Source organism: Protobothrops mucrosquamatus, unplaced genomic scaffold, assembly GCF_001527695.2.
Source record: "Protobothrops mucrosquamatus isolate PMUCROS unplaced genomic scaffold, P.Mucros_1.0 scaffold_292, whole genome shotgun sequence".
Lineage (NCBI taxonomy): Eukaryota > Metazoa > Chordata > Lepidosauria > Squamata > Viperidae > Protobothrops > Protobothrops mucrosquamatus.
The window spans coordinates 115,469-127,927 of record NW_015386368.1 but is presented as its reverse complement, the minus strand read 5'-3'; the positions used below and the strand labels follow the sequence as shown (position 1 = coordinate 127,927).

Genomic DNA, 12,459 nt, shown 5'->3' with positions numbered 1-12,459 from the left:
GCACCGCTTCTCTTTCTGTTTTAGGTGCGGTTTATTACCAAAATCTGGCATCCTAATATTAGCTCAGTCACTGGAGCTATCTGTTTGGATATCCTAAAAGATCAGTGGTAAGGTTCCGCGCAACGATCGCTATCCCCCATAATCTACAGCCGGGGTGTACGTGTGAACTCAATTCCAACCCATTTTTTGTTTTTTTTTTCCCCCAGGGCTGCAGCGATGACTTTAAGAACAGTGTTGTTATCCTTGCAAGCCCTCTTGGCAGCCGCGGAACCGGACGACCCACAAGACGCAGTCGTGGCAAACCAGGTACAACTTTTTGATCCCGTTTCCTTTTAGAAAATCCGCTTTTTCAAGGCTGCTTTTTTTTTTTTTCCTCCCAGGAAGAGAAGCTTTAAAAATCCGGAAACAAGCTAGTGAAAAATATGCTTTTTTTTTTTTTTTCCTTCCCCCCTTGCTGGCTTGCATCTTCTTTCCGAGGGAAAAGTCAGTGTCAACGCTGCAAATACTGTATATTCTTGCTTTGACAACATGCAGAGCTGTCTGGCATTTTTATAGTTAAACCAGGCAGAAGGGGAAAAAGAAACCGGAAGTAAATCACATCTTCCAAGTTGATTGGAAGATGTGAACCATGACCCCAAAGAAAGGTGGGAGGGAAATGCTTAGAAATATATGCCTAGCGGAAAAGAAGCCAGTCCTAAGCACTTCCTCCATATTGTGCTGACGTATCTTTAACATTAATAAATGCTTTTAGGAGAAAATATGCCTGAAAGTCCTTTTTAGTGTTTCGTTAATCAGACATATGACATCCAGAGTATTACACATTTACACATTTCTCCACAGCAGATACAGATTGTGTCCTTTCCGCAAGATTTCAAGTGGTCTTTTTCTCTCTCTTTCTTTTTTTTCCCTTTGACACAGTACAAACAGAATTCAGAAATGTTTAAACAGACAGCTCGGCTTTGGGCGCACGTTTACGCTGGAGCACCAGTTTCTAGTCCGGAATATACCAAGAAGATAGAAAATCTTTGTGCTATGGGATTTGATAGGGTAAGCCTCGCCTTCTCGTACTGCCACCGTTGCCAAGTGCGCTAAAAATTTTTATTTTTTATTTTATTAACCCAATCTCTTTTCCCAAGATCCAGAATTACAGGTAGTCCTTGACTTACGGCCACAGCTGAGCCCATTTCCACTGCTAACTAGGGCGGTTGTTAAGTGAATTTTTGCCCCACGTCCTGACTTTTCTTCCCGACGTTCTTAAGCGAATCACGGCGGCTCTAACACGCTTGTTCGGTGAATCTGGCTTCCTGATTGGCTCGGCTGATCAGAAGGTCGCAAAAGGAGGATCACGTGATTCCCCCCCCCCCCCGGGACACTGCAACCGTCCTAAGTACATGCCGGTTGCCGAGCCTCTGAATTTTGATCACGTGACCCTGGGGATGCCGCCACAGGTTGTAAGCGCGAAAAAGGGTCCTAAGTCACTTTTTCCCGGTGCTGTTGTAACTTGGAACGTCGACAAAACAAATGTTAAGTCCAGGACTATCTGTACCAGGGGTCTTCAAACTTGGCCCTTTTATGACTTGTGGACTTCAACTCCCAGAATTCCTCAGCCAGCATGCCTGGCTGAGGAATTCTGGGAGTTGAAGTTCACAAGTCATAAATGGGCCAAGTTTGAAGACCCCTGTTCAGTAGTTTTTCTGTGGGAGTTTCTACTGCTTGAGAAATTTCGTGGAGCTGCATTCAATGCGGTTCTATGCTAAGTCTCTTGCTTCAGTTTAGCCCAGGGCAGGGGTAGGCAACCTTGGCTTTTTTATGACTCGTGGACTTCAACTCCCAGAATTCCTGAGCCAGCATAGCTCAGCTTGGAAACCTCTCCCTTTCCCCTCAGCGTGGCTGGCTCAGGAATTCTGGGAGTTGTAGTCCACGAGTCATTAAAGAGCCAAGGTTGCCTACCCCTGGCCCAGGGGTAGGCAACCTTGGCTCTTTGATGACTCGTGGACTACAACTCCCAGAATTCCTGAGCCAGCATGGGGGAACTATGGCTCCTTTATGACACGTGGACTTTAACTCCCAGAATTCTTGAGCCAGCTATGCTGAGGGGCAAGGGAGAGGTTTCCAAGCTGAGCCACGCTGGCTCAGGAATTCTGGGAGTTGAAGTCCACCAGTCATAAAAGAGCCACGGTTGCCTACCTCTGGCCTAGGCCGCTTTATGACTCGGGGACTTCAACTCCCAGAATTCCTGAGCCAGCATGGGGGAACTATGGCCTCCTCATGACTGGTGGACTTCAACTCCCAGAATTCCTGAGCCAGCATGGCTCAGCTTGGAAACCTCTCCCTTTCCCCTCAGCATGGCTGGCTCAGGAATTCTGGGAGTTGAAGTCCACCAGTCATAAAAGAGCCACGGTTGCCTACCCCTGGTTTAGCCCTTGTCGGAGGTGTGCTTTCTATTACAGCCAGGTGAAAATTGTGGGTTTTTTGTTGTTTTTTTTTAAGTACAGGGGCCTCTTCTGACCTCAGTTGCTTTTTTGTCTTTATTTTTTTTTTTTTGCAGAACGCGGTAATAGTGGCCTTGTCATCAAAATCATGGGATGTAGAGAGAGCGACAGAACTACTTCTGAGTAACTGAGCCCTGTGCGGAAACTGCTTCAGCGTAGCCCAGCCTGCCTGTTCTGGAGGAGCGTCACCACCTCTTGTCTCTTCTTTTTAGGTTTCAATATAGATTCTCTTTTAAAAAAAAAAACAAACAAACACTGGCATTCTCGCCTGATGCTATCTAGGCCCTATTGGAGACTGAAAANAAATATATGCCTAGCGGAAAAGAAGCCAGTCCTAAGCACTTCCTCCATATTGTGCTGACGTATCTTTAACATTAATAAATGCTTTTAGGAGAAAATATGCCTGAAAGTCCTTTTTAGTGTTTCGTTAATCAGACATATGACATCCAGAGTATTACACATTTACACATTTCTCCACAGCAGATACAGATTGTGTCCTTTCTGCAAGATTTCAAGTGGTCTTTTTCTCTCTCTTTCTTTTTTTTCCCTTTGACACAGTACAAACAGAATTCAGAAATGTTTAAACAGACAGCTCGGCTTTGGGCGCACGTTTACGCTGGAGCACCAGTTTCTAGTCCGGAATATACCAAGAAGATAGAAAATCTTTGTGCTATGGGATTTGATAGGGTAAGCCTCGCCTTCTCGTACTGCCACCGTTGCCAAGTGCGCTACATTTTTTTATTTTTTATTTTATTAACCCAATCTCTTTTTCTAAGATCCAGAATTACAGGTAGTCCTTGACTTACGGCCACAGCTGAGCCCATTTCCACTGCTAACTAGGGCAGTTGTTAAGTGAATTTTTGCCCCACGTCCTGACTTTTCTTCCCAACGTTCTTAAGCGAATCACGGCGGCTCTAACACGCTTGTTCGGTGAATCTGCCTTCCTGATTGGCTCGGCTGATCAGAAGGTCGCAAAAGGAGGATCACGTGATCTCCCCCCCCCCCGGGACACTGCAACCGTCCTAAGTACATGCCGGTTGCCGAGCCTCTGAATTTTGATCGCGTGACCCTGGGGATGCCGCCACAGGTTGTAAGTGCAAAAAATGGTCCTAAGTCACTTTTTCCTGGTGCCGTTGTAACTTGGAACGGCAACAAAACAAATGTTAAGTCCAGGATTATCTGTACCAGGGGTCTTCAAACTTGGCCCTTTTATGACTTGTGGACTTCAACTCCCAGAATTCCTCAGCCAGCGTGCCTGGCTGAGGAATTCTGGGAGTTGAAGTCCACAAGTCATAAACGGGCCAAGTTTGAAGACCTCTGATCTAGGTGAATTCTAGACTGAGTAGAGCAGGATTCTTCAAACTTGTCCCTTTTATGTCTTGAGGACTTCATGGCTGAGGAATTCTGGGAGTTGAAGTCCACAAGTCTTAAAAGGGCCAAGTTTGAAGACCCCCTGTTCAGTAGTTTCTTTTCTGTGGGAGCTTCTGCTGCTTGAGAAATTTCGTGGAGCTGCATTCAATGCGGTTCTGTGCTAAGTCTCTTGCTTCAGTTTAGCCCAGAGGTAGGCAACCTTGGCTCTTTGATGACTTGTGGACTACAACTCCCAGAATTCCTGAGCCAGCATGGGGGAACTATGGCCCCTTTATGACTCGTGGACTTCAACTCCCAGAATTCCTGAGCCAGCCACGCTGAGGGGAAACGGAGAGGTTTCCAAGTTGAGCCATGCTGGCTGAAGAATTCTGGGAGTTGAAGTCCACCAGTCATAAAAGAGCCACGGTTGCCTACCTCTGGCCTAGGCCTAGGCCGCTTTATGACTCGTGGACTTCAACTCCCAGAATTCCTGAGCCAGCGTGGCTCAGCTTGGAAACCTCTTCCTTTCCCCTCAGCATGGCTGGCTCAGGAATTCTGGGAGTTGAAGTCCACGAGTCATAAAAGAGCCAAGTTTGAAGACCCCTCAGTTAGAGGAACATATGAAAGTATAATTAACGTTAAATTAATGTAGACTTTATTAGTTTAGAGCAGGGGTAGGCAACCTTGGCTCTTTTATGACTGGTGGACTTCAACTCCCAGAATTCCTGAGCCAGCATGGCTCAACTTGGAAACCTCTTCCTTTCTCCTCAGCGTGGCTGGCTCAGGAATACTGGGAGTTGAAGTCCAGGAGTCATAAAAGAGCCAAAGTTGCCTACCTCTGGTTTAGCCCTTGTCGGAGGTGTGCTTTCTATTACGGCCAGGTGAAAATTGTGGGTTTTTTGTTTTTGTTTTTAAGTACAGGGGCCTCTTCTGACCTCAGTTGCTTTTTTGTCTTTTTTTCTTTTTTTGCAGAACGCGGTAATAGTGGCCTTGTCATCAAAATCATGGGATGTAGAGAGAGCGACAGAACTACTTCTGAGTAACTGAGCCCTGTGCGGAAACTGCTTCAGCGTAGCCCAGCCTGCCTGTTCTGGAGGAGCGTCACCACCTCTTGTCTCTTCTTTTTAGGTTTCAATATAGATTCTCTTTTAAAAAAAACAAACAAACACTGGCATTCTCGCCTGATGCTATCTAGGCCCTATTGGAGACTGAAAACAAAAACAAAAACAAAAAAACTGCTCTGTAAATAAAGCTAATTAAACATCTGTGTAAATTTTAAACAAAAAAACAACAAAAAAAAAAAACCAAGGGGGAAATACTTTAATTTTTTTTGGGGTTTGTTTTTTTTTTTTTTCCCTTACTAAATATTGTTTATTCCTGGAGCTTGGCTAAAATCGGAAAAAAAACAACTTGGTGGGGACGAAACTGTGTTCTTCCGTAGCGTTAGCGGCGCGACCGAGACAGGAATTTGCATCAGGATTTATTTTATTTTTTTTGACTTTTATTCAGAAACACATCAGGTTGTGTCTGTAATCATCAAGCGTTGATGTCACCCATCCCGGCTCCCTTACCGTGTTTTTTGGGGGGTTTTTTTTTGGGGGGAAATGGATCCTACATGCCTGTGGACTGACCTTATATTTGCATGCTTGTACTTTACATAGACACTTTAAGCAATTGGGGGCGAAGTGAACAAAACACCGCTCGGAGTACTTGAGTATTCATCCTTGTAACTTTTTTTTTTTTGGCCTAAAGATTTTCCAGGCGGGTTTCGGAAACTCAAAATACTGGGGGGGCTGACTCTGATATTTGCGCCACCTTCGGGGTTAACAACTCCGGACACCTTCCTCCTTCCCAGCCCCCCCCCTCTTTCAGCTGCACGCACAGTGGCAATAACCACACACTAGGACCTCTCCAGAGTTTGTGGGGTTAATCGGTGCCATCTAGCCTAGTTTCCCCACTTCGCGTGGTTCTCTTTTTGAATTAATAACCCCGTACGAGTGTTTCCAGCGTTGTAATTTCTACACAATTGTATAAAGGTTTGGTATCTTTGGACATAGCACAAACCGGTGGAGCTGCTGTTTTATTTCTTTCGCAGGAATCGAACCTCTTTCAATAAATTCTGGCTAGAATGAATTTACTGAAAAGAACTGGGTCTCTGTTAACGTTGAGAATGCCACCCGTTGTTTTTTTTATATTAGCCTACGCTGTGACGCTGTCGGCTTTTGGGACATAATTAGCAGTTGCTTATAAAGGGTTGTGCAAGACACACACACACACACCCTTGTGTGCATTTTTCCCTAGCTGACATTTGGAAATCTTGGTTTTTTGTTTTTTGTTTTTTACTGTACATATATGTTAAATGTCGGTAGTAAATTTCTCCAGGATGAACGGTCCTGCTAAAAGAACAGTGTATCTTTGTATTCACTTGAGAGATCTGAACACTCCAGCTTGTTAAGTTTTCTAGAAGGCCAAAACACCTACTTTTTGTGGAAATTTCGGCGCTGCCCTGCAAATTCTTCTCAGCGAAATGCAATAGCACACATGGAGCATAATGGAATTATTTCCCTCAGTCCAATTTCTTATGTACTGTAGATAGAAATGTTTACATTAATAATCTTGTGTTTTAATTGAAGAACAGGCAATGGGCTACCGGTAGTTTTTGCTAATCTTGTCGTACGTTACATTACTGTTAAATAATAATAATAATAATAATAATGAGCAGTCAAGATGGGCGTGCAGGGTTCCCTTCTGCAAGATATTCAAATTATCGACCGTCTCGGATATGATGACGCAGAAAATAATAATTATTTGTGCAATATGAGGCACTGCTTTTTCACATCCCATTTCTGCATCCAGTTGATTGTGTGATTTATCTTACAGTCATGTAAATCACTGGCAGAAGCCAAAGGAAATGTGACTTTTATTTTTTGGTTGGTATTTCTTTGATATTTATTATTTTTTTTTAAAAAAATAATAATAATTGTTGCTGCTCAACATTTTTGTTAAAATCTTAGCTGGGGCAAACGCAGCCATGACAATTTGCCATTTGTGTTTGTACTTTTTTTTTTTTTTAATGGTCTATGTTTTGATGAGGTCCTCACGATATTATTTACCCTGGTGGTAATTGTGTAAACACAGATTTCATATTTCCTTGTTCTTTACGCATCATTAAAAGGAAGAACTCGGAAGTAGTTTAGCTGGGATAAAACGTCTCTTGCTTTTATATTTTGATAAATCTAAGGAAGATTCTGTGGTTTATGTCAAAATGACATTAGGAAAGCCTTGAACGCAGGACAGCGCTTGTGATATACACACAGGTAGTCCTGGACTTACAAACGATTCGTTTAGTGACCGTTCAAAGTTAACAGCACTGGAAAAAGCGGCCCGTGACCCATTTTTTTCACACGGCCTTTGTAGCAGCCCCATGATCACGTGATCAAAATCCAGAGGCTCGGCAACTGGCATGTACTTAGGACTGTTGCGGTGTCCTGGGGTCACGCGATCCCCTTTTGCGGCCTTTTGATAGGCAAAGTCAAGGGGGGGACTTAACAACCGTGTGGCTAACTTATCAGGTGCGGTGATTCACTTATAGCTGTGGCACGAAGGGCAGTTAAAATGCGGTAAAATTCACTTTAACTAATGTCTCACTTACAACCTGTTGTAAGTCGGGGACTACCTGTTCAGCTGTTCCTTGCTTGCAGTGATAATTTTGGCCTACCTTTAACTTATACACAAGAGAGTGGGACATTGAAAGATGGGAGAGCCAATTTTCCACGGAAACGGTAGAAGTACCAAGTGTCCTTCACGCTTCAACCATAATTAAGTGAATAAAGGTTTATGGAGAAAGGAAAAACCACATTGGCCTATGCTTGTTTAACCAAGGCTGATAACAACTGGCAACGTGAGGGACTAGACACTTGTGTCGGGCTTGGGAAACAACTTGAGTGGAACAGGTTAAAGGCTGTCAGGGTAGCAACGACTTGGAAACGATGAACCTTGGCTAAATTTTCAGCTTTTTTTAAAAAAAATTAATATTATGAAGTATAAACCGAGCGAGCTTTTGGACCTGGGATGTACCTGTGCTGCTGCGTCATGCTCTCGCTCCGCACAACGTTGCCGTAATTTCTCCTGCACAGAACACAACCCTGGGCTAGACCGTCCCATCCAGCTTTAGTGACGCAGGAATCTTTCTCAAAGAGAGTTGGGATCGATTAGTAATTCAGAAAAGCTGTTTTTCCCAGAGACCTCAGCAAATCTTAACAAGTGCAAAAAAGTCCCTCTTGGATGCCCGCTCTTCTTTCCCTACTACAAGATCCTGTTCAAGGTGTGGAGTACTGTACTACTGACTATTGACAAATAAAAGTTTCCCCATTCCAGCTGATCTAATCGGAGACCCGTGTTTTTTTCCAGCAGCATTTAGTAGTAATTTTATAGAAAGCTGTCGGATGTCTATAATGCGTCGTTTTCCTTGGGCTTCATTTGGGGAATTAACGGAGCGACGAAACTGCAAGCCAGAATAAACGAAAAGGAATAGGCCGCCACGTGAGTAAACTTCGCAAACAAGACACAAGAGTCAGCATCCTATTTTGGAAAAGGCAACAGGAATCTTTTGGCTCCTATTGGACCATTTAATTGCAGATAAATACGCTTCTTTGGCCGACGACAATTCGTACGACCCACCTGACTTAGCAGCCACGGGAATCTTAATAATAATAATAATAATAATCTAGTCCAACCCCCTGCTCAGGCAGGAAACCCTATACCATTTTAGACAAATGGCGGTCCAGTCTCTTCTTAAAAACTTCCAGTGTTGGCGCATTCACCGCTTCTGGAGGCAGGTTGTTCCACTGGTTAATTGTTCTCACTGTCACGAAGTTTCTCCTTAGTTCTAGGTTGCTTCTCTCCTTGGTTAGTTTCCACCCGTTGCTTCTTGTCCTGCCTTCAGGCACTTTGGAGAATAGCTTGACTCCCTCTTTGGGGCAGCCCCTGAGATACTGGAAGGCTGCTATCATGTCCCCCCTCGTCCTTCCCTTCATTAAACTAGACATCCCCAATTCCAGCAACCGTTCCTTGTATGTTTTAGCCTCCAGTCCCTTTTGAGATGGGGGCTCCTCGTGGGCTCAACGGCCTTGTTATCGGTCAACTTCTACAATGGACTTCATCTCTTGCGGCAGCCACGTCACTCTGGCCCAGGTAGCAGGTCAACCCAGCAGAGCAGGGACGACACGGGAGGTGGGGGGGCCGAGGCACACAAAAATTATTCAACAGCAGTTCATCCTTCTCATCTGCAGACCACATGGACTACACAAAACATTGCTGGAAGCAAAGGCTGATGGCATTGGAGGAGACGATGATGGGGTAAGCAGCAGGAGATGCAGGGGTGGGGAGGGGGGGGATGAAAAAGGTAGACTTGAAGGAAGCCCCGCTTGCAGGCGGACAAACTGGAGCGACATTTTTGCTCGAAGATTGCAGGCAGTTCAGTGGAGAGCTTACAGGAACCACATCCCTTTTGCGTGTGTGTATGTGTGGGTGGGATGACCTTGAATGAGCAGGCATTCTGAGAGGGACGGTGCTCCTAGCAATTAAAATGCTTACTCTTGGTTTAGCAGTAGGTGTGGCAGCGGCTGCAGCACCACAAAGAGATCAGCCCTGGCATGAAAAAAAAAAAAAAACCAGCATGCAGAGGACGGGAGACGTAAAACCCAGCCCTTAATTTCTTGCAATTTCCCTGGTGTGTGTATGTGTGTGTTTTGGCCCACAGAGTCCCTCCTATAGGGTGTATGTCTCCAAAGGCCCAGAACTGCTGAGGAGGAAATGGGACAGTAGAGGAAATGAAGGATGGCCCTGGCCAATCACCTCTTGTGGGGTAAAGCGGAGCAGGTGAGACCTCTCAACACCTGAAGATAGAGCTGGAGGTGCGTGATGGTGGAAGCTTGGCCAGGGAAGAACCTCGGCTCCATAGACTGCCTGACGGCCAAGCCACACAACTTTTCCTCGGCAGCTCTCTGGCTTTCGGCCTTGTGCTCCTTACCCCGGTTCTTCCGTTTGAGCTGCTGGCCTCTGGAGAACCTCTTCCCGGCCAAGGCAACAAGTTGGACTCAAGAAACCGAGATGGAAGCGCGTTGGAACGGTTGACGTGTTAGACCAGGAACGCAAAGTTCTAGAATCTCGGTTCGCCGCCAGCCATGGGAGTCTTTTTGGAACCCATCCTGTTCTTCCCCAGTCCATCCTACCTGACAGGACTGTTGTGAAGAAGATAGAAGAGGAGGATGAAGAACCTAACCTGGACCTAAAGAACCAATCCGAACAAGCTCTTCTCCTGCGGGGCAGGATGAGATGGCTGTCAAAGGAGTTGCTCCTGATGACAACACCGTCTTCCAGGAATTTGAAGGAGGGTGCCAAACGTGTTATGGGCATTCCATCCAAGGACATCCTCTTTGCCTGATGTGTTCCTCCTGCTATTGGCTCTCCACGTTGGTCTAATACTGGGGTTTTCAAACTTGGCCCTTTGATGACTTGAGGACTTCAATTCCCAGAATTCCTCAGCCAGCCTCCATTTTGTTTGTTAGATTTAAGACAGGGGTCTTCAAACATGGCCCTTTGATGACTTGTGGACTTCAATTCCCAGAATTCCTCAGCCAGCCTCCATTTTGTTTGTTAGATTTAAGACAGGGGTCTTCAAACTTGGCCCTTTGATGACTTGTGGACTTCAACTCCGAGAGTTCCTCAGCCAGGCAGGGGGAGAATGGGACAAGCAGAAGCCAGGTGACCTAATAGGAAATCCAGGTGTGTGTGTGTGTGTGTGTGTTTCATATCAGTGTACAGGTAGTTCTCAACTTACAACCACAACTGGCCCCGGGACACTGTGACCGTCATAAATATGAGCCAGTTGCCAAGCATCCGAATTTCAGTCAGGTGACCATGGGAATGCTGCAATGTAAGTGTGAAAAACGGTCGTTAAGTCCCTTTTTTCAGTGCTGTTGTAATTTTGAATGGTCACTACTGTTGTAAGTCGATGACTACCTGTAGTATCCCACCCCCCACTAGAAATTCGGTCAGTTGGGGATGGCGGAAGCGGTCCACACCTAGAGGACACCACTTTAGTGTAGATGACCTTTTGTAGCCTTAGACAAAGAAAATTTCTCCCTGTAGAAAGGGAGGCAGGGCAGGTCATGTATTAAAATAAAGCTCCTTACTCCGTTTACGGCCACAGCTGTCTGGACCTCGGAGGCCCCGGCATGTACACGGAAGCCACGCACAGCGGATGGCTGTCTCTGCGTAGACCCAAGCACATTCCACGTTCTTCTCTGGAAGGGCCTGGAATTCAAGATAAAAGGAACATCCCTCAGCAGTTTCTCCAAACAAAATCAAGGGCGGAAATAGATCCAATTGTGGATCGCGTGACCATGGTGTGTGTCTGTGTGTGTGTGTGCTGCAATTGGTCGTGAAGTGTGAAAAACAGTCCTTTTTAAAAACTATTTCCAGTGCTGTTGTAACTTTGGATTGTTGTTAAGTCAAGAACTACTCTGTGCTCCCATTTTCCACTTACACAATGACAAAGTAAATCCGGGGCATCCGATCCCCTGCACAGGACCCCACGACATCAGCAGTTGCAGCAAAGAGGGTGGCCGAGGACGTTATACTGTCTAATTCAAACCATATATTCCATTCTCAGATTTAAGTTTTATTTTTAAGGGGGGGGGCATCTTTATCTGCTAGCTTATGTTACCTTTACTACTGGGGTTCAAGAAGGGCCGCCCAGCACTGCCTCCTGCCTGTGCGAGGGTCATCCCAGGGGTTTTCAGAGCTGAGGCTGGGCGAGACTTGCGTCTCTGGGGTGCCACTAATCGCCCTGACTACTAGGCCACACTGCTTGCCATCTTCCTGAAATGATAGCAGGGGTAGGCCAACTTGGCTCTTTTATGACTCGTGGACTTCAACTCCCAGAATTCCTGAGCCAGCATGGCTAAGCATGGAAACCTCTCCCTTTCCCCTCAGCATGGCTGGCTCAGGAACTCTGGGAGTTGAAGTCCACCAGTCATAAAAGAGCCAAGGCTGCCTACCCCTGATGTAGGCTCTCCTCCCTGACCAGGGGGTTGGACTAGAGGACCTCCAAGGTCCCTTCCAGCTCTTTTCTGATTGGTGGATGGGTTCCTTCTCAAGCACAACAGCCCCCAGCCCACCAGCCTCCCTGGGCCCCTTCCCCGTTTCTCCTTGGCGTCGTGAGGAAGGGAGAGAAGGGGCAAATCCCCTCCGCCCCCCCCCTCCATCGCCCTCTCTCTGCCACCCTCGGCGTCCTTCCTTCCAATGGGGGAGGGCCCGAGGGAGCCCCTCTGCTCACCTGCACGTCCCACCGCTCACGAGCTTCCCTGCAGGCCGAGGCCGCCCGAAGAGCTTAGCAGAGTGACAGAGCGGGGAAGGGGCCTTCGAGGTCTTCTAGTCCGACCCCCTGCTCGGGCAGGAAACCCTAGAGCAGGCCGGACTACAACACCCGCCAGCTGCAGGAGGCGAGAGGATGGGGCCTCACGCCCCCCCCTCATTGTGGGCGGGGCCCCAGCCCCTTCCCTACGCCCCTCCTCACCGTGAAGCCCTCGGCCGCCTTTCCTCACGAGAACTT

The 12,459-nt window shown here is 46.6% G+C and overlaps 1 protein-coding gene and 1 long non-coding RNA gene across 3 annotated transcripts in view; one reads left to right on the top strand and one right to left on the bottom strand.

Moving 5' to 3' along the window:
- Positions 1-2,794, top strand: part of UBE2K (ubiquitin conjugating enzyme E2 K) — a 22,125-nt gene extending 19,331 nt beyond the window's left edge. The window contains exons 4-7 of the mRNA XM_015831958.1: positions 25-107; positions 207-306; positions 919-1,047; positions 2,549-2,794. Coding sequence (XP_015687444.1) covers positions 25-107; positions 207-306; positions 919-1,047; positions 2,549-2,623 — 387 coding nt within the window. The 3' untranslated portion in view covers positions 2,624-2,794. The remainder of the gene's footprint in view (positions 1-24; positions 108-206; positions 307-918; positions 1,048-2,548) is intronic.
- LOC107302806 overlaps positions 1-12,459 on the bottom strand; it is a 21,765-nt gene extending 9,306 nt beyond the window's left edge. The window contains exons 1-2 of one of the 2 annotated variants that reach the window (XR_001549392.1): positions 12,424-12,459; positions 11,039-11,159 (exon numbers count right to left, since the gene is read on the bottom strand). This is a non-coding gene — a long non-coding RNA (uncharacterized LOC107302806). Of the gene's footprint in view, positions 1-11,038; positions 11,160-12,183; positions 12,269-12,423 lie in introns of those variants that run through there. The other variant, XR_001549391.1, reaches the window with a different exon arrangement.